This window comes from Pipistrellus hanaki (genome assembly GCF_964339955.1).
Source record: "Pipistrellus hanaki genome assembly, chromosome: 11".
Classification (NCBI taxonomy): domain Eukaryota; kingdom Metazoa; phylum Chordata; class Mammalia; order Chiroptera; family Vespertilionidae; genus Pipistrellus; species Pipistrellus hanaki.
In genome coordinates, this window is record NC_140513.1 from 68,575,577 (window position 1) to 68,601,055 (window position 25,479).

The 25,479-nt window shown below is 42.5% G+C and overlaps 1 protein-coding gene across 3 annotated transcripts in view; it reads left to right on the forward strand.

The window, feature by feature from the left end:
* The first annotated feature begins 305 nt into the window (after positions 1-305).
* Positions 306-25,479, forward strand: part of NOL8 (nucleolar protein 8) — a 36,890-nt gene continuing 11,716 nt past the window's right edge. Inside the window, exons 1-12 of one of the 3 annotated variants that reach the window (XM_084899006.1) lie at positions 306-391; positions 1,563-1,718; positions 2,238-2,300; positions 4,563-4,641; positions 8,294-8,429; positions 11,275-11,343; positions 13,310-15,139; positions 17,222-17,335; positions 18,015-18,134; positions 18,417-18,507; positions 21,624-21,762; positions 22,891-22,968. In XM_084899006.1, coding sequence (XP_084755132.1) covers positions 1,580-1,718; positions 2,238-2,300; positions 4,563-4,641; positions 8,294-8,429; positions 11,275-11,343; positions 13,310-15,139; positions 17,222-17,335; positions 18,015-18,134; positions 18,417-18,507; positions 21,624-21,762; positions 22,891-22,968 — 2,858 coding nt within the window. In that variant the 5' untranslated portion in view covers positions 306-391; positions 1,563-1,579. Of the gene's footprint in view, positions 392-520; positions 591-1,555; positions 1,719-2,237; positions 2,301-4,562; positions 4,642-8,293; positions 8,430-11,274; positions 11,344-13,309; positions 15,140-17,221; positions 17,336-18,014; positions 18,135-18,416; positions 18,508-21,623; positions 21,763-22,890; positions 22,969-25,479 lie in introns of those variants that run through there. The other 2 variants (XM_084899007.1, XM_084899008.1) reach the window with 2 other exon arrangements.

Here is a 25,479-nt window from a genome sequence, read left to right on the forward strand (position 1 = left end):
CGCGCCTCGCCCGGCGATTCAAGCCTCGCGCGCTCCGGGCGCGGACCACCCGGGCGCCCGCAGGGGGGTGGCGAGAGCGCGTGCGCGGCGCCGACGGGACGCCCGCGCTGGCACGCGGGCTCGGCCGCTCGGGCGCCCGCGATCGCGGCAGCCGCTGCTCCCGGCGGTGCCCAGGCTTGGAGAGGGTAGGTTAGCTCCAACCCGAAGCCCCAGGACCGAGCTGCCCCCCACCCGCGCCGGCGGAGTTGGGAGCAACCAGGTGGCGCGTCACTGAGGAGTAGCTTCCGGACGCTGTGAAAGGGAGCGTCCCGTTACTACCCTTCCGCCCTCACTTCCGCCCGCAGCTGCTCCAGGCGCGGTAAACAGAGGCGGCCACCCCTAGGTGAGAAGCGTGTGACTACGACTGCAGAGCTCTGAGGGCGGCGAGGGCGGGCGGCGGCGGCGCGGCGGGCTCCCCGGCGGCGGGAGCGGAGAGGGCCGGAACCCTGGGGGGCGGGCGGGCGGGCGGGGAGGAAGGAATAGCGGCGCCGCCTCGTGGAACACGTGACTGGGAGCCCGGGACTCCGCGGGCCGGCGGTGGGCACCACGCGGTAGGAGTGGGTCTGGCCGTGGAAGAGACCCGGCCGTTTTGCTTGCACTTTCCCTTCTCTTGGGTCTTGGGTCTTCAGGGCAAAAAGCCTGGGTGCGCAGGGTGGCGCAGGGAGTCCCCCAGGAAGACGGAGGTCGTGCCTCCCGCCGGGATCACGAGCTCTAGGTTGGTTCTGGGCCGCTTGGGGGCCCGTGGGAGGGTGTGTCAGCCCCGGGGGAGAGGCGAGTGTGGCGCCGCGCCCCGGGTGCTACCGGGGTTAGAGGTCCCACAGGGGCCTCAGCCTAGTACCTCCGAGAGTTTTCCCGAGTCCTTCAAACACTGCAACCTTCCTAGTGTAATTATGCATTACAGGTTCTGGAATTAGACCTGGTATATAATTCTGGCTTCATTAATTCTCCGAATTAATTGGGAAAGTGATTTAATCTCTCCTGCTCATCTGAAAAACGAGATGAATGTAAACTATGCCATACAAAGCTGACACATACTTAAGTTAAAAAAAAAAAAAACAAAAACAGAACAAGCCTGTATTAGCTATGGTATCGTTGCTCTCTTCGCCTGAACAGTCATCTCTTGTGACAGTAGCTGTCTCTTATATCCTTTAGCATGTTGACTCGCCACACCTCATTTCTGTCAGCTTTCGTCCAAGTGAATAAAGGAAGGTATAAATGAATGAAAGCAAAATGCCTGACTAGGTGGATAAGTAACAGGGGTGGAGCACACTTCGGTGCTCATTTTGGGAAAGCATCTCTCCGTGCCTGTGTCTGTGCAGAGGTCCTGGTCCAAAGTGGGTTCATGGAGAAAGTGGGTGTAGGGTTTGGCCAGAATCTCAGGGATAAAATTTAGGAACAATATAATAGTGAGAGTTTAGGCAACCAATTTGGCATCAAAGGTTCAAGGTGAGTTTGGGTTGTTTTTGTTGTTTTGAGAAGAACTAATGGAAAGAACTCAAATTATTTTCCCTACCAGAACACAGAGTGTACCCCAGCCTTTATGAAAACCAACCGAGAAACAAAGCGCCTTTTTGTGGGTGGTCTCGGTCAGAGCATTTCTGAGGTGGACCTGCAAAACCAGTTCAGCAGATTTGGAGAAGTTTCTGATGTGGAGATCATCACTCGGAAAGATGACCAAGGTAAGTTTATGGTATTTCGTGGGTAAAGGCAGGTCTACCTCAAGTTAACACAAAATAAAGGAACCGCAGGGGTTAATGTCAGCACCTGTATATCATTGTGCTCCAGGCCATGCCTGGAGATGTAATTCATGATGTGGAACTTGCCCAGAATTACATTCCTGAGTTCAAAAATATTCTACATTCTAAAACACCTGATTTCTGAAATCTGTAATTTTCAGTTTTTAGAGCTAAAATTCTAATACTCAATAAATGTCCTATTAAGAAGAATGTCACTAACATAAAATCATATAACAACATAACATCATAACATAATCACCTGACCATTTGACATTTTTTTGTTTTTTTTTAATATTTTAATAATCATACTTAGAAAATTTCAATCTTTGAGTCCAGTGAAAAATAAACAAGTTTTTTTCTTTGAACTGTTTCCAAGAGTTCATTTTTTAAAATTTATAAATGTAATCACTTATATTGTTTCCTGGATAAGAGTTTAAATAAATATATTTTTCTGTTTTTTAGGAAACCCACAGAAAGTCTTTGCATATATCAACATCAGAGTAGCAGAATCAGACCTGAGAAAATGTAAGATATTCCATATGACTTGCCAGTTTATGTCTGTGTAACTTGGAATAACTTCGCTCTAAATCTTAACAGCCAATTTTTAAGTCATCCAGAGGGACAGCTATGATCAAGAGAATTCCAGCATCCTGTAAATCAGCAGGTTTAGTTTCGTACCATTTGACATCAGCAGACCTGTGGTAGCACATTGCTACTGGTATTGCTCAGCAATGGTATTCTAAAGTATTTTGGGCAAGAAACAAAACTTTCATAGAAATTGCCTGTTATACTTATCCCACTATGCCATACCCCTCACCCCTTTCCTTGTGAGTTCATTTCTTAGGGAGATTATTTTCTTGTATTGAAATGCTATTAGGAGAGGCTGGCTTAGTGTATGCCCTTGTAAGACTGTATTCTTGAAATTATAGAATCTCTATCAAGAAGTTTAGTGTATATTAAAAACACTCACACACACCCAGCTAGTGCGGCTCAGTGATTGACTATCAACCAGGAGGTCACAGGTTCATTTCCTGGTCAGAGACATGCCCGGGTTGTGGGGGGCATACAGGAGACAGGCAATAGATTATGTTTCTCATTGATTTTTCGATTTCTTTATACCTCTCCCTTCCTCTCTCGCTTTGAAAAGTTAATTTAAAAAAACATATGGAGAGAGAGAAATTTAGTAAAACTGTTCTTCATTGAAGAAGAAAAGGATGATAATCCATGTTGCCACTGATGCTGTGATGAATTCTCGTCATTTGGAAGCTGAATAGTCAGGTTCTTGTTGTTAATCGGTTACTGTTCCATGACCCTTGACGAGTCGTGGTTAAGAACACAGCAGCTTTGACATGTAACCTGTGGCATGTTATTTAAACTTCTAAGCTCCCGTTTGCTTATCCAATGTATAGTAAAGATATTGTTTGCCTTGTAATTTGCTGCAAAGATTAAATTGAATAGAATCTTAGTATTTAAAATAGTATCTACCAATATAGTCTTCCCTCTGTTAGTGGTTAATATTAAGGAATCTGATAGCAAATATTTAGAAAAAGCAACTATTAGGGCATAGCATAGTTCAGACACTTGCAGCTAATTTGTTTGGAAGTTACACAGAGGTAACTAGCATGAAGTGAAAAATGAAAGTGGGGAGCTACATAACTCCAGTGTCCTGTGGTTCACCTTGGGAAAATTGCATTGACATTTTATAGTTTTAGTGTGGGAAGTAAAGAAATGTCACTCATTCACCAGAGAGTTCTGGCATTACTTTATAAACAAATAGCAAACAAGTGTTGCTTTATAGTTTACACATTTGCCTTTATTCGTATCTTCCAGTCACACTGGGAGGTAGGGAATGTAAGGGCTGTACTAGCAAGTGGTCTAGGTGACACCAGGATCCAAGCCCTTTCACTGCTTGTTCTCTGAGGGCTCTCCAGTCAGCTCATGGGGGACCTGATCTTCAGGTGTGTTTGTAGCTCAGGATCACAGCCTGGTGGAGCCCCGTACCAGGGCTGCGCACATGGGAGCTGAATGGTGACTGAGCTTGGAAGCCCAGTGTGACTTCCCATCAAGGGCTTTGTAGGGAGACTGTAGCTCTTAAGAAAGTATTGGGGAGTCCTAACCGGTTTGGCTCAGTGGATAGAGCATTGGCCTGCAGACTCAAGGGTCCCAGATTCTATTCCAGTCAAGGGCATTTACCTTGATTGCAGGCACATACCCAATAGAAAGTATGCACAAGGCAGCTGATTGATGTTTCTAACTCTCTAGCCCTCTCCCCTCTTCTCTGTTAAAAAATAAAAAATAAATAAAAACTTTCCAGGAACCTGGAAAGTTTATAAGGCTTCGTGGCATTGGATGGTAAAGACCAATTTTGTGGTCAGTCTTCTGTTACCGTTTCGAAAAATTTATTAGCTGAGGTTGATTGCTCATTGTTGTATAAAGGTAGATAGATCGTACCCTTGAAAGTATCAGCCTTAAAATATGCTCTTGTGAATTTTTTTCTTTTTTAAGGCATTAACTTTTATTTGCGTGATTTTAAAAAAATTACCAGGAATCAGACCCCAAATTTCAGAAACAACTTGTCTTAATAAAGAATTAAAAGTGGGTTGGGGCCTGGCCAGTGTGGCTCAGAAAAGAAAAAAAGATAACAATAAAATTTCTTGTTCTGTTTTCTCTGTATCTCTTCATGATTAACAAGTCTACTTTTCTTGGTATTAAATAATTAGAAGAGGCACATTCTGAAATGTATTTTTGCATTGTGATGTAATTGGATAATAATTCTTTACTCTATAGGTATGTCTGTTTTAAATAACACAAAATGGAAAGGTGGAACACTACAAATTCAAATAGCAAAAGAAAGTTTTTTGCACAGGTAAGATTTGTTCTATATGAATTTAAACAGTATCTTTTATTTTGTAAATGGTTTTGTATATTCACTTAATTGATTTAAAACTGCTGAGTAATGAATGATATTTATTACTAGAGGCCCACTGGTGGGGTCCCTCAGCCTGGCCTACAGGGATCGGGCCGAAACTGGCTCTCCGGCATCCCCCAGGGGGACCTGGATTACAAGAGGGTGGTTCTTGGGTAACGCACCCTGGAATCTGGCTCCCTCCTCTCCGGTTCCAGTTCGGGTTCCGGGTGCATAACTGCCAGGTCACCAGAGCTGGGCAGCTCCTGTGTTTAGCATCTGCCCCCTGGTGGTCATTGCACATCATAGCTACTGAACAGTAAGCTGGTTACTTAGGCTTTTATTTATATAGACTAGAGGCCTGGTGTATGAAATTTGTGTAAGGATCTCAGCCCTCGCAGCTCAAGCTTCATCCAGAAGGTGGTCCCGTAGTTCCACTGTTCAGCCATTCAGTCAGTTTGCATGTTACACTTTTATTATTACAGATGGTATTAGCAAATCCACTCTCAACTGTTTCTCCTCACAACCCAAACTCTACCAATAAAGATAATGCAATGCATTTACATGTGCACATTTTAATCAAAATATATGCCTATGTTATCTTTTTAATACAATCTTCCGCAGTGATGTAGATCTTCTCAGTTTTCTGTGACTTCTGTTTAGCTCTATTTTGGCAAATAGCTAGCCCACAGTGAAGTTGGCTGTACCTCACTAATGGACATGTAGACGCTGCATAGATGGCTCCTGCATAATGCAAGGCTTCCTCTGGAGTATGTGTCAGCCAGAAGAGTTGCTGAAGTTACATACATTTAAAAATTGTATACTACTAAGTTGCTTATGTTATTTTTGATTGTTAATGCTAGTATCATACAAAGATAAAGGTAGTGGGAAATTCCTGTGTGAGAGGCGTAAGATTAGTTTGGTAAGTGATTAAGTACAAGGCATTGTAAAAGCTATTTGAGTATTTTATGATTCCGAAGGTATTTTATGTGTAAGTTTGGAAACTTTCAATAGATAAAACAGATAAAACAGAAACTTTCAATAGATAAAATAGCACTCTCCATCAAAATACCAATAGCATATTTCACAGACCCAGAAAGAACAAGTGAACAAGTTCTTTCAAAGACCTAGAAAGAAAAATGCTAAAAAGCGCAAGTGTGGATCAGGTCGGCAACCATTATTTCCCGAGCTGGAAGACCTGATCTGTGAATGGGTTGTTGACAGGAGAGCAAAGGCTTTGGTTGTGAATAGGGCTCAGATTCAAGAATTTGCCCTTGCAATGGCACCACAGTTTGACATAGCCCCCGAAGACTTCAAAGCATCACAACACTGGCTGGATAATTTCCTTCAGCTAAGTGAACTGTCTTTAAGAAGATCTACCGGTACAACATTGTTTAGGTTGGAAGATACTCAAGTTATTAAGCGAGCACTTGCATTCAAGTCCTTTATTGATGATGCTGACTTCTCTAAATTCAATCTTTCCAACGTGATTGCTGTGGATGAAACTGCAGTGTTTATGGGCCAATCATCTCAAACAACAATTGAACAGCAGGGTGCCTCCTTAGTGTACATTCCCTCCACTGCTTACGAAAGTGCACGTGTTTCCTGTATTTTGGCAATTCGTCTGGATGGCACTAAAATCCCACCTTTAATCATTTCTAAGGGCAAGAAGGAAAAGATTGAACGTGTTTTGGGCGATTTTATTCTTGAAACTGAAAAAGCCTGGGCCACACAAGCAGTTATAAGGAAGTGGGTCGATTTAATGTTGCCGCTTGTTATGCGAGGGAGCCAAAGAGGTCTGCTAGTCTGGGATGCAGCCAGCACTCACCGCGCTAAAGACATGAAGACATTTCTTCACGAAAGAAAAATAGATCAGATAATGATTCCTGCAGGAATGACGGCCTATCTCCACACTCTTGATATTGCAATAAACAAGCCATTCAAAGACAATTTGCGCATGGAAATTAATGACTACATTGAAAATAGAATGGAGAGAAATCAGCGTGGAAACTTTGTGAAACCTAAACTGCAAGAAGTTGTGACTTGGGTGAAGAATTCATGGGAGAAAATCACTGACAGTTGCATTGCAAATGTACTGCGAGCAGGCTACCTTGACAAGAAGTACTCATTTAAAGACAGTGCTATTGTTAAACATGAGAGATTTGTTCCACTGATTCTGAAAGAAATGGAGTCACAAGAAATTCACCAGGAAATTCAGGAATTGGATTGTTATGATGATGTTCCAGAAGTTGATGACATGATTGTCATTGAATAAATGAGTAAGTTCTTGATACTGTAGGATTCACAGTTTGTCTGGTTTGTGTTGACAACTACCGTACTAATGTGTACTGTATTCTTCATGGAAAAATAAGACATCCCCTGAAAATAAGACCTAGCGCATCTTTGGGAGTAAAAAATTAATATAAAGACACTGTCTTATTTTTGGGGAAACAGGGTAGGATTTGAAAACAGCCTAGGTGCCCGTCAGCAGATGTTTGGGTCAGAAAACTGTAGTACATCTACACAATGGAATACTACGCTGTCATAAAAAAAGAAGGAATTCTCACCATTTGCAGCAGCCTGGATGGAATTGGAGAACATTATGCTAAGTGAAATAAACCAGTCAATGAAAGAAAAATATCACTCATTTGTGGATGATAAAGAACATTATAAACTGATGAACAAAAAGAGATACAGAGGCAGTAAAGCATCAAACAGACTGTCAAATTATAGCAGGAAAGTTAGGGAGAGGTGGGGGAGATATGAGAACAACCGAAGGACTTGTATGCATTCATGTAAGAATAACCAACGGATGTAAAACATTGGGGGGTGAGGGCATGAATGGCAGTGGGGTGGGGGAGGGGTAATGTACACATAATACCTTAATAAAAAGAAAAAGTAAAAAAAAAAAAAAAACATTTTAGGAATATACAGATGGAGCAACCAATGTTATTGATAACCTTGTTCATCAAGGAAAAATTGGTCTTAAGGCAAGTGGCAGGTAGGAGGCTTGTTTTGAGGGAGTGGTCTAAAGGGACAGGTAAGAATTTGATTTTGTTCTTCAGCTAGGAACAGGGTAGTGGTGAGACTTTCATTCAGTAGCACTTTGTGTCTACGGGGTACAGGAACTGATGTCCCAGTCCTGAGCAAGGCAAGCACTCAGAGTCCGCTGGCCTGAAGTGCCTGCAGATGTGCCTCAGGAGCATAAATCTGACAGTTGCTCCTGAAGGTGGAATGTTAGAAAACAGGCCAGGGGCAGAGTCCAGCAGTGATTGGTTATCTCAGTAGTTCAGGCCTACGTAAGGTGAGGAGTTTGAGTCAGTATTCTCTTCATGATGAAGATAGGAATAATCCCAACTTGGCTGACTGGGCTCTGAAAGACACCTCTTCCTCTGAGGAAGATGGGATTGAGAAGGGACAAAACGCAAAAGTGCATAAATTGAAAGGGAAAATTGAGGGACTCTAAATGATCACTATAAAGTTAAACAGCATTATATTATAAAAATAAAACAGAAGCCCCATTAAATGATCACTATAAAGTTAAACAGCATTATATTATAAAAATAAAACAGAAGCCCATGGTTGACTTATTTATATTTTCTCTTTGATTCAGATTGGCCCGAGAGAGAGAAGAAGCACAAGCAAATAATGAAAAATCAGTAATGAGCAACACCAACTTGTTGGAAAAGATGGGAATGATGGATTTCCATATGAAAGCTGTGCCAGGGACAGAAGTACCAGGGCACAAAGTGAGTCTTTTCTTATAGCCTGACTAGCCCAAGAACCCAATCCTGGGACCATGTGACTGGGTGTCATTTCTAAAGCAGTTGCTATCTAACATACTAGTTAACAAAGACAGTACTTTGAACATAGTACTTTATGGTTTCAAAGTACTTATACTACTCTTGGGCAAGCACAGTTCTCCATTTTATAGAGACAAAAACTGAAACTTTGGAGACAGGTCTCTACTGTCCATATATGGCATTGTGTGCTCACCACCCAGTCTAGTCTCCCTCTATCACCATATATTGACCCCCTTTACCCTCTTCACCCTCCCCCACCCTTCTTCCCCTCTGATAACATATGAGTTTATGTTTGTTGTTTTTTATGCCCTGTATATGAATGAAATCATACAGTTCCTGATATATCCATGTTGTCCCAAATGTCAGTAGTTCATTCTTTCTTTTGGCTGAACAGTATTCCATTGTATGTATATACATCATCTTTATCTAGTCGTTCACCGAAGGATACTTAGATCATTTCCATGTCTTGGCAACCACGAACAATACTGCAGTGAACATAGGGGTACATACATATTTATAAGCACATTTTCCATTTTTTCGGAAGGTACCCAGAAGAGGGATTGTAGGGACATAAGGTAACTCTATTTCTAATGTTTTGAGGAACTGCGATACTGTTTTTTATAGTGGCTCCACCGGTTTCCATTCCTACCAACAATAAATGTAGGTTACTTTTTATCCACGACCTTTCCAACACTTGCTGTTGTTTTATTAATAATACTCATTCTAACCAGCGTGGAGTTGTACCTCATTGTAGCTGTGATTTGTATCTGCCTAATACCTGGTAAAGGTGAGGGTCTCGGCCCACTAACTGGCATGATGGAAGGCGGGCTTGAGCTATTAGCTGGGAAACCGAATCATGGAAAGAAGTTAAAACCTTAGTTGGAGAATGAGCCAAATATAGCCATTCAACAACTCCAGGAGCTGGCCAATTGACCCAGTGGTTTGATGTTGATGGTAATTTAATTTTGCTTATGTCTAAAGACTTTTTCCCTTTTGTTGGCAGCTGCCTCCAGGCTTTGGTGGCACATACATTTATTTGCTGATAAGCTTACACGGGGCACACTAACTGAACCTGCAAAGCCCCATGAGGTCCGGTGCCCATGAGCATAGTAATTGTAATGGGTACATGAGCTTGGTTTCTGTTAGCCTGCTCTGCACTAAGCTCTGCCCAGTTAGATTTCCATAATGAGTAATCCCCAGGTGGGAGACAAGCCTTCAAGACAGTATTCCAATCACTGTGAGCCATAGCTTCCTCAGATACTGTATCTAGTGACCCCAGCACAATGGGGTAGCCTCGCAAAGATAAAGCAGGAGCAGGGGGATGTCAGTCCATACATAGAACTGGAAGTCTTCAGCATTTTAAAGGTATAGACTGATAACCACGGAGCATCTGACCTGGATTCTAAGGATCAGGCTGCTCCAATACAGGATATAAACAGAATCCTGATGTCTCTTCCCCAGCCTGCTTGGCCTCATACAGAGTCTACTGGAGTAGAGATAAAGGCACCGTTCTTTTTCTGCTTGGGTAGCGGGAAGAAGAGGCTTATGAGCAACAGTAAGTTCCTCAAATGTTGGCATCAGACCCCCATCAGCCCAGACCCACCGCGCTGTTCCCCTGCTTCTTCCAGTCCTCGCTCATTTTGTGAGGAAGCGCATCCTCCGGAGGGCGCTCCCACAGGAGCTGTTGCCCAGGGACTGGAGGAGGCAGCGGAGGCGCCAATGGAGGAGTGGGGAGTCTCTGGCAGCCTCCCCCCTCTGTCTCCATTCCCCGGCCACGTTCCTCCACGCCCTTTCTGGATCGGGCTCCAGGCAGCCCGAACCAGGGACCACAGACTGAAAGCAGAGGCAGGCATTTCCTCTGGACCTTCAGCCGAATAATGATCTCGAAGTTGTTTTCCGACCCTCTCCCATGCCTCTATATTTACCCCAACCCTTCACGGCTGTCATGTCCATTGGCTATCCTTCACCCGTCTTCCCTCTTCCCTACTCGCTCTGACATGCCCCCTTTAGATGTCTCAGTGCATGGATCCCTGGGAGCTGTTTGTGTGTTACACAGGGAACCCTGCTTTGAATTATGGCTGTCCAAAGTCTTGTAACTTCAAGGAGAAGTCCTCTCCTGTTGCCATGCTGCTGGTGTCACTAACAACTGGTATCTTTTGTGTAGCTTCCTGCATGCCCCAATTGTCCTTTTGGTTTTCTCACTTCACATACACGTGTGTGTGTGTGTGTGTGTGTGTGTGTGTGTGTGAGCTCATTTCATTATCAGAACACTAAACCCAGCAGTAACCATGGAAGACCATGACGTTAATTCTGTTTGAAGTTGTATTTGTGGCCCTAGCGTGTGGCTCAGGTGGGTGGAGTGTCATCCCATACACCAAAAGGTTGCAGGTCTGATTCCTAGTCAGGGCACAAGCTGGAGAAAACCGATCCATGTTTCCCTTCCCCCCCTTTCTCATTCTTTTCCTTTATCCCTCCCCTCTCTCTAAAATCAGTAAACCTATCTTCATGTGAGGATTTTAAAAAAGTTATATTTGTCAACCGAAGGACGTTATGTGCATGCATATAAGCACACCAATGGACACAAGACACAGGACGGGGGAGGGAGGGTGGGATGAGGGCATGCAACAGGGGTTAGGGGAGACTGGAGGAAGGTCAATGGGGGGCGGAAAGGAGATATATGTACTATTTGTAATACTTTAAACAATAAAATTCAAAGTTATATTTGTGAAATGTGGTTAATCTTTTTTATTTATGACATATATAATAAATACGTGTTTTTTTATTTTTTCAGAATTGGGTTGTAAGTAAATTTGGAAGAGTCTTACCTGTTCTTCATCTAAAGAATCAACATAAACGTAAAATATCCTTTGCAATTGGGTTTCTAGAATAATTATTTAGCACAGTTTTAGCTAATTACCAAAGTTTACTTCCTATCTTTAGAATTTCACTACCTCTATCAAAAAATCTTTAGATGTTTAACAGTTCTATGTTCCCAACTTCTAGGCAAGGTAAGACCTTACTACCTGCATGAATGGAATAATTAAGATAATAATTAGAGAATATAATGAGGTTTTATATGAGTAAGATATACAACTGATGATTATCAAAGAAACCTTTTCACTTAGTAATTTATATGCCTTTCTCACATGACATGGATTCAGAGCCATTGCTGAAAGATCTAACATGGGGCAGTGGACATGGGGCTGTTGTGAAAGAAGGCCTTAGAGCACATGTGTCAAACACAAGGCCCGCGGGCCAAATCCAGCCCGCCAGGCCTTGCAATGTGGCCCGCACCGCGCTGTCATCACTGCACTCCGCTGTCAGTTTATGACATTGTCAGTTTATGACTGTTCAGTAAACCATTCGGCCCGCGATTTAGGCTGGATTTTAGATTTTGGCCCCTTCTCTGATTGAGTTCGACACCCCTACCTTAGAGGATGTGCAGGCGCTTTCACATTCTTGGGAATGTGATGGGAAGGAGAGTCCAGGAAAGAGGAAAATAGTTTATGGAAACACAGAGATAAGTATGAGAATGGTGGGTGGAGAAGTAGTGTGGGCCTGTTCCTTTGAGGAAATGAGGTCAGATTGTTAAGACTTTGAATTTCTAGTGTTAAGAACTGCTGGGCAGAGGTGCACTTGTGTATCGCTAACTGTTACAATGTGAATCAGAGAAGCAGAAGCAGTTCCACACCTTTCATTCAGAGGGGATGTAATTCATCCAGTGCCTTAAAACGTGCTGGAGGAGCTGGGAACTAACAGGTTGCCCAGAGATACTAAGAAACCGCTGCCACCCTTGGGTTAGAGAGCAGCAAGGCATGTCCTCATTGTTTGAGGATACTGTGCTACTGAGGCCACTGGAGCCTTCCCTGCCAGGGGCCCTAAACTCAGAGAAATGGTGGGACCTTCCTTCCTCTTTCCCTTCTTTCTTTCTACCAATGGTAGCACTAACAGCAAAGAGTAAGATCTTGAAGGGAACTGAAGCTGCAAAACCATGGACACTTTATGGAAGGCCTCACCTACTTAGTTACTAAATGAACACAAAACTTCAGGAGTAATAACTTAAAGCAACTTATTATTGCCTGTTCATATGTCTTAGGAAATTGGAAAATGCCAAGTGTCATCACAGCATGTTGACATTAACTAGATCCTTCTTGATAATGTTAGCCACAAAACACATCCAGGTAAAGAGTTATTATCTTTCTGATAAAGACCTAAAAAATGTCCTGGAGAGAAAGAGATGTGTGGATTATTGAGTTGAGAGAGTCAGAGTTCAGGTAGCTAGAATCAGAGCCAGGCCTGAGGAGGCGGGAGAGCCAAAGGGACTGAGACCCGAGGACACGGGGTGTCTAGCTGTGCCCCTCGGGGTGCTCCTCTGTTCTCTGCTTTATAGCATCAGCTCCGTAGATAGGCTTCTCAGATTTACAGAAAACAGTCTTTGGGACTCTGTATCTAGAATATAATTTGAATAACTTTGCTGTTGTGTCTACATACAAGTATATATTCTGCTGATTAATATTGATGGTGCTTTTCATAATTCTGGGTAGAACTCTCAATTTCAGGGAACCTGAGGTCGCCTAGTGAAATCCTCATTTTGCTGGATAGGAAACTGAGGGTAAGATTAAACAGTTTTGTGTGGTGAATGCCAGGGATGGGGCAGGAGCTGGGTGAAGGGGATCAAAGGGTGGGGGAGAAAAAGGGGAAATCTGTAATATCCTCAACAATAAAAAGTTTTTTAAAAAAGATTAAACATTATTTCTTTTGCTTCACCAGATTGACAGGTTTTCCTAAAACCTAGGCCTTTGTTTTGTTCCTTGACTTATGGAAACATAAAGTATGATCCATCAAAATACTGCCACAACTTAAAAAAAATAGGGGAGGATTTTACAAATGCCATTCCTATATCCAATCTCACTTGGGAATTGGAAGGAGGGAATGATCCTATGAGTAAGAAACGGCAAGGGAAATTTGCTGACATTTTCAGCCCTCCCAAGAAGATAATAAAAATGCAAAAGAATCAGAGTTCCTCTTTGTCTTTGACTATGCAACCAAGACCCAGCAGGGTAAAAATGGAGACTCCACACTTCCCACAGCAACAGATCACACAAGAAATGCCTAGTGATCGTGTTACTCTTAAATCACCCCACGTACCTGATTCTGAGCGTCAGAAACTTAAAAGTGTGTTTTTTCAGACTTCTGGCTTGGAAAACACTGGGAACAAAAATAGCATGTCTAAAGATGATATTGATTCTGAAGATGAATTAATGATCGCAAGAGAGGAAAACTTAGAAAGAACTACCTGGTCCTCAATAAATGAATATGATTCCTTTGAAATTGTAAGGAATGATTTCAAATCAGATGTTCACAAACTTAGTTCTTTAACAGGTTTAGGCAACAAAAATAACGTCTCTTTTGATGGTGAAGATAATGTGGGAGATGATAGCGACCATGATTCAGGAGATGCAGATGACACTGCAGTGAACAAAAATGTTGGTAAGATAAAAAAGAGTACAGAATTTTCACAAACGGAAAAGTCTGTATACAAGAAAAGTTCTCCGAAAAATAGAAAAAAGTGTGAGCTTTCTGATCATTGTACCAAAGTACAAAAAAGCAAAACCAATGTGGAGCTAGCCATAAGTCATGGAGGTAAGTCTCTGTCTAACTCCAGTAGCAGTGAAGATGCTGCTTCTCAGTCGGAATCAGCCGAGTCTGAGGTAGATGAGTATAACGCCATGATGGACAACTGTCTCCATGTGACCCTCTCGTTAGCTGATTTGGGACATTTGGCTGGCAGTGATCTGAAGGCTCCAAAAGATCCCGAGAGCCATGGCTGGGAAACCACCTCCCAGTGTGACAGAGCCTCCAAGAGACATGGGACTTCAGTTGGCCGCCACAGAAGTCGACAATGTATTTATCCCGAAGAGATTGTGGCTTCCCTTTTAGAAGAAGAGAATACCCCTGGGAAGCAGAAACCAAGGGAAAACAACTTAAAGCTAAAATTCCAGGCATTCAGGGGAGTGGGCTGTCTCTATGGAAAGCAGCCAGTGAGAAAATCCTTGGAAGAGAACATTGCCTCTAGCAATGTTCATAAAAATGAGCACTCCTTGAAACTTGAGGAGCCCACTAGCATGTCCATGGAAAAGGGCTGCCCGAACCGGAATGGCTCGTCAAGCAAACCGACTCCTTTCCAAGGTCCAAAGAAAGCAGATGGCCCAAACTGTATCCAACCTCAGAACACACAGTTTACTTGTAAGACCCAGAATCACAAAGTGCGGTCCCCTCGCGGTTCAGAAGAGGGAAGTAGAAATCCCATTTCAAGTCTGTTGCCATTAAAAGATAATGCAGTAAGGCTTGGTGCAGAAACCTCTGGGAGAGGCTTGGATGAAGACCGTGGCCACGAGACGACAAAGACGGGAGAGGACTCTGAAAAGGGTTCTGATCTAACCAGCCACGTGGTTCCTGAGAACTCCCCAGAGGTCTCCAGGATGAACACTCAAGGAAGCAAGCCTGACTTCCCACTTTCTCTTAATAGTCCACCCGATGTTTCTGCTAAGGATAAGCATGCTGAAGATAATCAGAAGCGTTTGTCAGCCTTAGAGGCGAGGCAGAAAGCAAAAGAAGTACAAAAGAAGCTGGTTCATAATGCCCTGGCCAATTTGGTGAGTCTGGATTAACAAGAACTCTAAAATTGCATCCTTTTCCTTTCCATGAAGGTAGGCATGCCCCTTTAGAGGTCAGTATCTTGGCATTCACCAGTTTCTTTTCTTTCTTTTTTTTTTTTTTTTTTTTGCCCTTGAGTTGGAAACTTTTATTACAATGTGTATTTAGTATATTCCAACAGAAATGAGGTTAATCTATTTATGAAAACCCCTTTTAATTTGTTTTTATCTTTTTTTTCCATAGTTTCCTATGAAATTAGAACTGGTATGGTTAAGTAAGATATCCTAATATATTTGAATTTACATATCAGTCACCTCCCAAGTGATTTATATCTTTCCAAGATTTACTGTAATGAACTTATATTCATTCTTACAACATGTGCTAAGTACCTCTGAAGTTCTAGGCCTTCACTGTAAGTACTAGATTTATAGAATGAGGTCAAGAAACATGGTTTCTGCCTCAGGTATTGGTTCTGCCTCAGGTATTGGCTCTTAGTGTGTATGCAGAAGGTGACATTTGAGCTCCACATGAGAGAGTGTGCCCATGTGCCCTGGCAGCACAGGGAGGCACCAAATTGATCAGGTGAATGAGAATAGGGGGTTTCCTCAGCCTAAACTGAGGCTAGTGAGACCAGTATACATTGATTGGACAGAGAAAAAGGTGAAAAGGGAGAGGAAAGACATTTCATGAAGAGGGAGCAATTTATAAAAAAAAGGGAATGTGTGTGAGCCAAAACCGGTTTGGCTTAGTGGATAGAGCGTCGGCCTGCGGATTGAAAGGTCCCAGGTTCGATTCAGGTCAAGGGCATGTACCTTGGTTGCAGGCACATCCCCAGTAAGGGGTGTGCAAGAGGCCACTGATCGATGATTCTCTCTCATCGATGTTTCTAACTCCCTAACCCTCTCTCATCCTCTCTGTAAAAAATCAATAAAAAATATTAAAAAGGGGGGGGGGGAGGAGGGGGGAATGTTTGTGACTGAAATGTTTAAAGTATGAAGTGTCGTAAGACTAGAGATGTAAATAGGGACAGTGAAGAATCTACAGGGCTTGGACTTTTATTTATTATTTCAGAGAGGAAGGGAGAGAGAGGTAGAAACATCAATCATGAGAGAGAATCATGGATCAGGTGCCTCCTACACACCCACACTGGGGATCAATCCTGCAATCCAGGCCTGTTCCCTGACCAGGAATCATACAGTGACCTCCTGGTTCATAGGTGGATGCTCAACCACTAAGACAAGCCAGTCAGGCTGGACTTTATTTTTATTTATTTATATATTGATTTTTTTACAGAGAGAAAGGGGGGGAGAGAGAGAGAGAGAGAGAGAGAGAGAGAGAGAGGGGGGGGGGGGGGGGAGAGAGAGAGAGAGATATCAATGAGAAAGAAACATCAATCTGCTGCCTCCTGCACACCTCCTACTGGGGATATGCCCGCAACCAAGGTACATGCCCTTGACCAGAATAGAACCTGGGACCCTTGAGTCTGCAGGCTGACGCTCTATCCACGGAGCCAAACCAATTAAGGCTTGACTTTATTCTTAAGGCTTGAAAAGATTGAGTAACTTCAAACAAAAGGGTGAAGATTCATTGTGTATATATTGGAACAGGAATTGGCAAACCACAGCTCACAGGCTATGCAGCCCGCAGCCTGTCTTAGTACAGCCTCCAAGCTAAGGAAGGTTTTTACCTTTTTCAAGCATTTTTTTAAAAAGAATACAGGACAGACCACAGATCCTTTGTGCCCCTTTACAGAAATAGTTTGCAAAACTCAGTTTGGGGAAAGTTATTCAGGCCATGATGATCAAGAATTCAAATGGCAAATCTGGAACCAGGGACAGCCTTTTGGAAGGTTGTGAGCCTGAACCAAGGCAGTAACAATGGGAATAGATTTAAAAGATACCAAGCAGGTCCAATTGATGGGATTTGATCAGCTGGATATGCAAAGACAAGTCATAAGTGTCCATCTTGGGAAAATAATTGGGTGATGGCAGTCACTAGACAAGAAAAAAAGGATGAGGAGTAGACTTGGCCGGGAATGGAGATGAGGGCTTATCTTATAATGCCTTTGATGACCACTCTAGGATGGTCCGCCAGAGGACAAGCCAACACACATCATCTTTGGTTCTGACAGTGAGATTGAAACCGAAGAGACGTCCATTCTGGAGCAGAGCCAACTGGGAGAGAAACCAATAAAAGTAAGAGTTCAGGCTGTCGTTGTGGGCACCACTCTATTTCTGCAGGTCCATTTGCACACCAAGACCTGCAAACAAATGCCAGGCTCAACATAAAGTCCTCTGGGAGCCACAGGGAAAGCCAGGGCTCCCTGGTCACCCCACAGACTACAGCAGTGGTTCTCAACCTTCCTAATGCCGCGACCCTTTAATACAGCTCCTCATGTTGTGATGACCCCCAACCATAACATTATTTTTGTTGCTACTTCATTACTGTAATTTTGCTACTGTTATGAACCGTAACATAAATATCTGTGTTTTCCGATGATCTTAGGCTCTACAGCAGCGGTTCTCAACCTGTGGGTCGCGGCATCAGGAAGGTTGAGAACCACTGGACTGCAGGGACTGGTGGTGTTCTCCCGTGAACCTCACCTCCACGTCACCTGCACAGTGGCATCAGTATTAGTGAAACCCCATAGAAATTATCCTCACATTTATAACAACTGCCGTCCACCCCCTTCCCTGGCCTCACCCCCCTTTGGGCTGCATGGGGAGCCTCTGCTTGGCCTGAGTCAGGAGGTTCCCATTCTAACCATCACCACCTTTTCGTGGGAGAGCCATTGGGTTGTTGGTTGTTAAATGTGAAGGAAGCTCTGATTACCTTGGCTTTTAATGCATGTTTCTGCTGTTATCCGTGTCACAGGAGTTCCTGAGCCGAGCATCCGGGATACTGTTTGGCAGCAGTGAGGAGGAGTCGGACCCTGAAGAGGACAGGAATAGGTTCAGAATTAAGCCTCAGTTCGAGGGCAGAGCTGGGCAGAAGGTTAGTAAATAATGAAAAAGCTAAAACTTGCAACATGTCCTTATTTTTTGACATAATCCTTAAATCTAGGCAAATGCAGGAAGACCTTGACCCACACTCCAGTTTTTAGCTTTGTTTTGGGAGTAAATTCCACACAGCCACTTCCACTGGTTCATGGGTAGGTGAGGCTGTGAAACACAGTGTCATTCAGGATGGGGGAGGGGACCTGCAAAGTATTCCGTGGGACCTGCAAAGCGATCTTGTGACTGTGGCCATAGTTGTGTGTGTGTTTTGTCTTGGTAGCTCATGAATTTGCAGTCTCGCTTTGGCACTGATGACAGATTCCGCATGGACTCCCGGTTTCTAGAAAGTGACAGTGAAGAAGAACGGGAAGGTAAATGCCTCATTGTCCAAACCATGCTGGTGTCAGAGTTGGGACCCTGAGAAGCCTCCAGCCTAGCTTTCGCTTAACAATGGAGAAGCTCTGCATCCAAGACACTGCCTCAGGAAGCTTGCTGTCCAGTGCACAGCTTGTTCAGTGGTTCTTGAGTTCGTGTGCACATATCAGTTTATTTAGAAAGTTTAAATTACTTGAAGCTGACAGAAGAGAGAGGAATAGATGGCATCCACCAGAGGCACCGTCTTTCTCTGTGCCGTCTCTGGCACAAGAGAAGAGGTGAGGTCCCTGTCTGGCAGTAGAATTGGAGGTCCAGGGTAGGCCATGAAAGACAGTTAAGTCACACTTGACTCTAAAAGAGAGTTCGTCTTCCCTGCTGTGTATGCTGGGTGCGGGTATTTTAAAAAGGAATGTGTTATTGAATGCCATGCTACTTGCATGTGTCTTTATTTGGGTATGTCTGACCGTAATGATGCTATCAGAAGTCTGCTCTCTTACTTCTTTAGCGTCTTCCATAGCAGTGCTTCTAAGCTTTCTCTAGACCTGCTCCTGTCCTCGAGGGAACTCCCTGCTCCCTCTGTAGTCACAGAACTTCTGACTTCACACCGTCCCTTTTTCTTTCCTTCTTGAGTTAACCTAAACTGCATCTTAATCCCTCATTCCTACACCCCGCCTCCCCCTTTCCTACAGACTTCGTCGTCTTCCCTTTCTCGTAGCTCCATTCCTCTTCCTACAGAAAAAGCTCTCATAGGCCCAAGAAGCCATTCCTTCAACCCTGCCAATTTTCGAGCTGCCACTCCTAAGATTTTAGTTCTAAACTTGAAAAAAATAAACTACATCTGATGTAGAACCAGTTGACTACTGAAAAAACAGTGTGATTTGAGTAACACTTTAGTTCTCTGAGCTGCTTATTATGTGATGTACATTACCAAGAACCAGAGTTCAAAGATTAAATTCTCCAGAGTCCACACAAGTTATGCTTCAGAGCTTCTCAGTCAAAGGCCCATGTTGAACACAGGAATGGACAGGACCTTGGGGGTAGCCTCCATTTAGAAGCTGCAGAGAGGTCACGTCCTTAACCTCCGCCCCTTTGGTCTGTCCTTACAGCTCTTCTGTGAAGTGCGCCCTCATACGCTGTGATGACCAGTTCCCCTAATGCAGTGTCATTTTCTCTAGCTTCAGCCTCTTCAGCTGCCCTACAGCTTTTGTCACTGGTGAAGTGTTCTCTTTGCTTTGCTCTCCGTTATACCACAACTCAGGTGTTCTTCCCTCGGTGTCTAATTCTCCCTTCACTGCCACGTGTAGGCTCTTCCAGGTTTCTGTAAGTTCTTGTTGCTTTAGCCTTCTCTTATTCGGGTAATTTCCAAATTTGGGTAATCTTTGATTCTGACTGCTCAGCGGAGTCCTATTCCTTCTTTTCTCGGTTCCTGATGGATAGTTCTCACAGGCATTCCTAGGCCCATGTTAAAATTAAAGTCCCAGCTTCAGTTTCTCTCTCAGCTCCTCCAGACCCTTCTGTTTCTGTTGATGGCACTTCAATTCTTAAGGCATGCAGACACATGTCCTTGTTTGTTTGTTTTTCTTCCCTGCTTTTGAGGCTCGTTTCAAGAGAATTGCAAATACTGTTTGCAATTAGGCAGCACGGCCAGCCTGCAAACACCCTTTTGTGTTCTACTGTCTAGTGGTCATTATTAGGTTAAAATTGAAATTGCCATTTTCCAAATCAAAACGTGTTGAAGCCCTAGCTGACTTGGCTCAGTGGATAGAACGTCAGCCTGTGGACTGAAGGGTTGCAGATTGGATTGTGGTGAGGGCACATGCCTGGGTTGTGGACTTGATCCCCAATGGGGGGCATGCAGGAGGCAGCCAATCAATGATTCTCTCTCAGCATTGATGTTTCTATCTCTCTCTCCCTGTCCCTTCCTCTCTGAAATAAAAATAAAATTTAAAAAAAGAAAAGAAAAAGTTGTTGAATTAGTAGTTCATATGGTTCAATCTAATGCAGCGTAAAACTCTTTGTACTTTTAAAAATATGTGTTTATTTTGTCTTCCCTTACCTGCCACGTGCTCCTCCCAGCACTGTGTCTGTCCTGGTTTATAAAGCATTTCTTGATTTATTTTAACATGATCTATATCTCAGTGGAAGCCTTAGAAAGTTTTGGGACATCTCTGTTGATAACTTTTTCAAATCAGTGTTTTGTTTTAGATTCTGTTTTTTGGTTTATATCCTGAAAAAGTTGAAAGGGTCTTGAAGGCTTATATCTATCATCCAAAGTAGCTGTTTAACTCTCCTCCCTGGTCTTTTTCTGAAACTGAGGGTAACAGCTATCTCCTTCCGTGATGCTGTGCATATGGACCTTGGGCTCTTTTTCTGCAACATTGATAACTATATCAAAAGCTGACACAGCTGTCTACTAACATATATTCGTCAGTAGAATGGCCATCTTTCACTTCTAGATGAAATTTAGATTACATTTTAAAATGTTAATAACTCAGTCTGGAATGACTTTAGTTTTGTAATTGGTATCTTTTTTTTTTTTTGAATGTCAAAACAATAATTTATGATAATTTTCTTTAAAAACAAATTTGAAATAGAAAAAAAATGGCGGCAAAGTAGGTGGAAGCTACATTGACACACTTTCAGGAGAAAAATGGAAATACAACTAAAATACAGAAAAGCCATGCTGAATAATGAACTAATGACTAGCTGGAGGGAATCTTTTAACAAAGAGCAGAAAGTGGAGACCTCCTAGATACTGGTGCAAAGTGCAGAAGTGTGAGAGGACTGGCTGGGATCCCACTGTAATTGGTATCTTTCTATACATTTGTCAGTTTTTATCTTAAAAACTGTTAAATGTGCCAATGAAAACTATTAAATCCAGATTCAATTTTTATAGTTACAAATAAACGTGAGAATATTTGTTTGTTGGCCATGCAACTTCGGGTACAATGTGGTGTTGAGGGTCTTGGGGATAGGGAGATCATTAGCAAAAAGAGGTTTCACTTTTTTTCTGCCTATCTTAATGTGTTTAGGTGATTGATAAGTATTTGATGATTGAGACTTCTTAGGTTATATTTGCCAAGAGATCACTAATTATCCTTTTCCCTTTAAGAGGTAAATGAAAAGAAAACTACTGAGAAAGAAGAGCTCGCTGCAGAAAAGTTGAAAGCCTTGAATATTGTGCAGAGTATTTTGCAAACCAACTTAAGCAATTCTGCAAGCAAAGGATCAGTAGCTGCTAAGAAATTTAAGTATGGCTTATGTCCTGTCCCATTCCACCTTTTTTTTCTTTGCCATAAATGCCTTCCTGAACTCAGTTTAAAACTAGGCCATTTTAAACTTGCTGAGATGGCCTATGACAGTATGTATCAGACTTAAAAATATGCCTGCCTGCCCTAACTCGTTTGGCTACTGGATAGAGTATTGGTCTGTGGACTGAAAGGTCCTGGGTTCAATTCCGGTCAAGGGCATATACCTTGGTTGCATGCTTGATCCCCAGTGGGGGACATTCAGGAGGCAGCTGATTGATGTTTCTCTCTCATCAATGTTTCTTACTCTCTATCCCTCTTCCTTCCTTTCTGTAAATATTAATATACACACACACACACACACACACACACACACACACTCACCTGCCTTTGACCCAGTAGTTTAATTTTAAGAAATTAATCTAAAATAATCTCTATGCCTATGCTCTTAGATATCATAGCAGCATTGGTTCCATTAAGTGTTATCAATACAATTCTTTATTATGGACAATTTTAAACATGTAATTTAGAGGAACTAGTGTAATGAAATCCTTGTACACCAGCCTCTATATTATCAACATATGACCAGCTTTCTTTCTTTTTTTTCTTTTTTTTTATATTTTATTGATTTTTCACAGAGGATGGGAGAGGGATAGAGAGCTAGAAACATTGATGAGAGAGAGTCATCGACCAGCTGCCTCCTCCACAGCCCCCACTGGGGATGTGCCCACAATCAAGGTACATACCCTTGACCAAAATAAAACCTGGGACCCTTCAGTCCGCAGGCTGACGGTCTATCCAATGAGCCAAACCTGTTTCGGCATGACCAGCTTTCTTTTCCCTACCTTTACTCATTTTCCTTTGCTTTACCCACTGAAATATTTTATGCAGACTCCAATAGTGTATCATTATGTTTAAAATAATTATTAATATTAACAAAAAGGTCCAGGGAAACTTAAAAGTAGATAATTTAAAATATTATTTCTAATGAGATTTTTCTTTGATATTGTATATCTTTGTCTTGCTCAAAAATTGGAATGGCTCTGATGTTGAATTATAATTTGCTATTAACTTTTTGTGTTTGTTTTCTCATTGATCTCTTCCAATTTATCACTCCTTTTTTTTATGTAGGGATATCATACACTATGACCCAACAAGGCATGACCATGCCAATTATGAAAAAAAGAGAGATGATAAACCAAAAGAAAGGTAAGTCAAGCTCTTTCTTTTTGTAGCAGAATTATGTGAATTAATCTCACTGCAAACAATGAGAAAAGTCAATAATAATCAATACCCCACCCATTGGTCACCACTGTGTTTCATTTAAGACGGGGGAGAGAAAGGATTGGAATTATGCGTGTGGTGGAAAGAGCCTTACCTTGGACTCAGGAATGCCATGCATGTGAAGGATGATATGTCTCTGCTCTAGCATGGGGCCTCCTGTACACGTTAGATTCTTGTAGCTGCTGTAACAGATTACCGCAAACTTGGTAGCTGACAACCACAGAAAGTATTTCCTCAGTTCTGAAGGCTAGGATTCTGAAATCACAGTTATTGGCAGGGCTGCATTCTTCTTGAAGATTTAGGGTGAAATCGTTTTACATCTCTTTCTCTGCCTCAGTGTCTGCCAGCAGTCCATGGTATACCCTGGCTTGTGGTTACATTGCTTCATCCTTTGCCTCCACCCTCACATGGCCTCCTCCTCTTTTCTGTGTGTATGTCATCTTTGTGCCTTTTTATACAGATGCTTGTGACTGCATTTAGGGCTGACCTGGATAATCCTGGGTAGTCCCTTTGTTACATGGTCCTTAACTACTCTACCACGTCCTTTTTCCAATGAAGGTAAATCAGTTTGCAGGGTTTAGGCCTAGACATGTCTTCTGGGGAACAACCATTCAGTCCGCTACTCTGATAGGGTAGGAGCTTTGCTCTCCTATAAATATGCTGTCCGTTTGTTAAATGTGCCAAATACATGAGGCAAACAGTAACTTCTTGTGGTATCCTGAATTAAATCCTGGAACAAAAATGACATTTGTAGAAAAACTGGTGAAATGATAATAACGCAACAATGTTAACCTTTTAGTTTTGGTAATTGTACCTATAGTTATATAAGGTGATACTGTGAGAAGAAACCAGGTGAATACTACTTTCTTATCAACTGTTTTGTAAATCTAATATTGTTCTAAAATTAAAGGTTACTTTTAAAAAGAATCACGTATCAGACCAAAGTAGAACCAACATAAATATTCCCTGCAATATAAAAATTTGGTATGTTATTTAAAATTATCACAATGGGCCGAAACCGGTTTGGCTCAGTGGATAGAGCGTCGGCCTGTGGACTGAAAGGTCCCGGGTTCGATTCCGGTCAAGGGCATGTACCTTGGTTTTGGGCATATCCCCAGTAGGGGGTGTGCAAGAGGCAGCTGATCGATGATTCTCTCTCATTGATGTTTCTAACTCTCTATCCCTCCCTCTTCCTCTCTGTAAAAAATCAATAGAATATATATTTAAAATTATCACAATGGTACATAAGTAGGGGATATTTTGTATAATATGTTAGTTTTTATTTACATATAGGCTTATCTATTGATGCATAACAAATTGGCCAAAACTTAGCACCTTTAACCAGAAATATTTGTTATCTCAAAGTTTCTCTATGTCCAAAATTTGGGAGCAGCTTCTTTAAGTGGTTCTGGCCAGGGTTTCTCAAGAGGTTGCAGTCAAGCCCTGGCTGGTGTCACTGAGTTGTTTTAGCGTCATCTCATACACCAAAGATTGCCAGCTCGGTTTCTGGTCAGGGCACATGCCCAGGTTGCCTCATGCAAGCCCTACACTTGGGATCGAGCCCGCAACCTGGGCATATGCCCTTTATGGAAATCGAACCTTTATTCCACAGGATGACGCTCTATCCACTGAGCCAAACCGGCTAGGGCTTATTTAATTTTCTTGAACCAAATCACTGTCAACCGATACTTTCATGGGGAGTTTAAGTGCCATCTCTTGAAGAGAGAAGTATTGAGGAATTTGTGGACATATTTAAAACCAGGACAGTCCACCTTCTGGCCACAAATTGTTTATATTCCTACCACATGCATAATATTTTCTCCTTCTCTCTGGACTCCCCCAACAGTCTCAGCTATTTACATTATTAGTTTAAAATCCAGGATGTTGTCCTCCAAATAAGATTTAAGTGCAGATCAGGCTTACCTGTTGTTAGTGTAACACCTGAGTGAGGCCTTTTGATTAGAAGACTGGGAACATGTCATGGTGGGATGAGCATAGATTAACCAGTCCAATGTAAGCACTACTTCTCAGCGGAGAAAGCAGGAGGCAGAAAGAGTCACTGGCCCATAGGAGCTCTGAAATCTAGGCAGCCAAATGTTGGCTGAGATCTTTTATTAGAATAATTATCCATAGTTCTCGACTTTGCCTTTTGTGTCATCCTTTTATATATATTGATTTGAGAGATATCAATTTATTGTTCTACTATTTACGCTTTCATTGGCTGATTTTTTGTATGTGCCCTAACTGGACATTGAACCTAAACCTTGGCATATCCAGACAACATCCTAACTAACAGAACTGCATGGCCAGGGCTGAGTAATTGTCTCAGCCTGCATGGTACTTGTAGAAATATGGGAGTCTGAAAGCCTCTCTGTTGTTGACTATCTTTGTACTTAGCCCTATAATCCTCTTAAAATATTCATGAGTCTCCTGTGA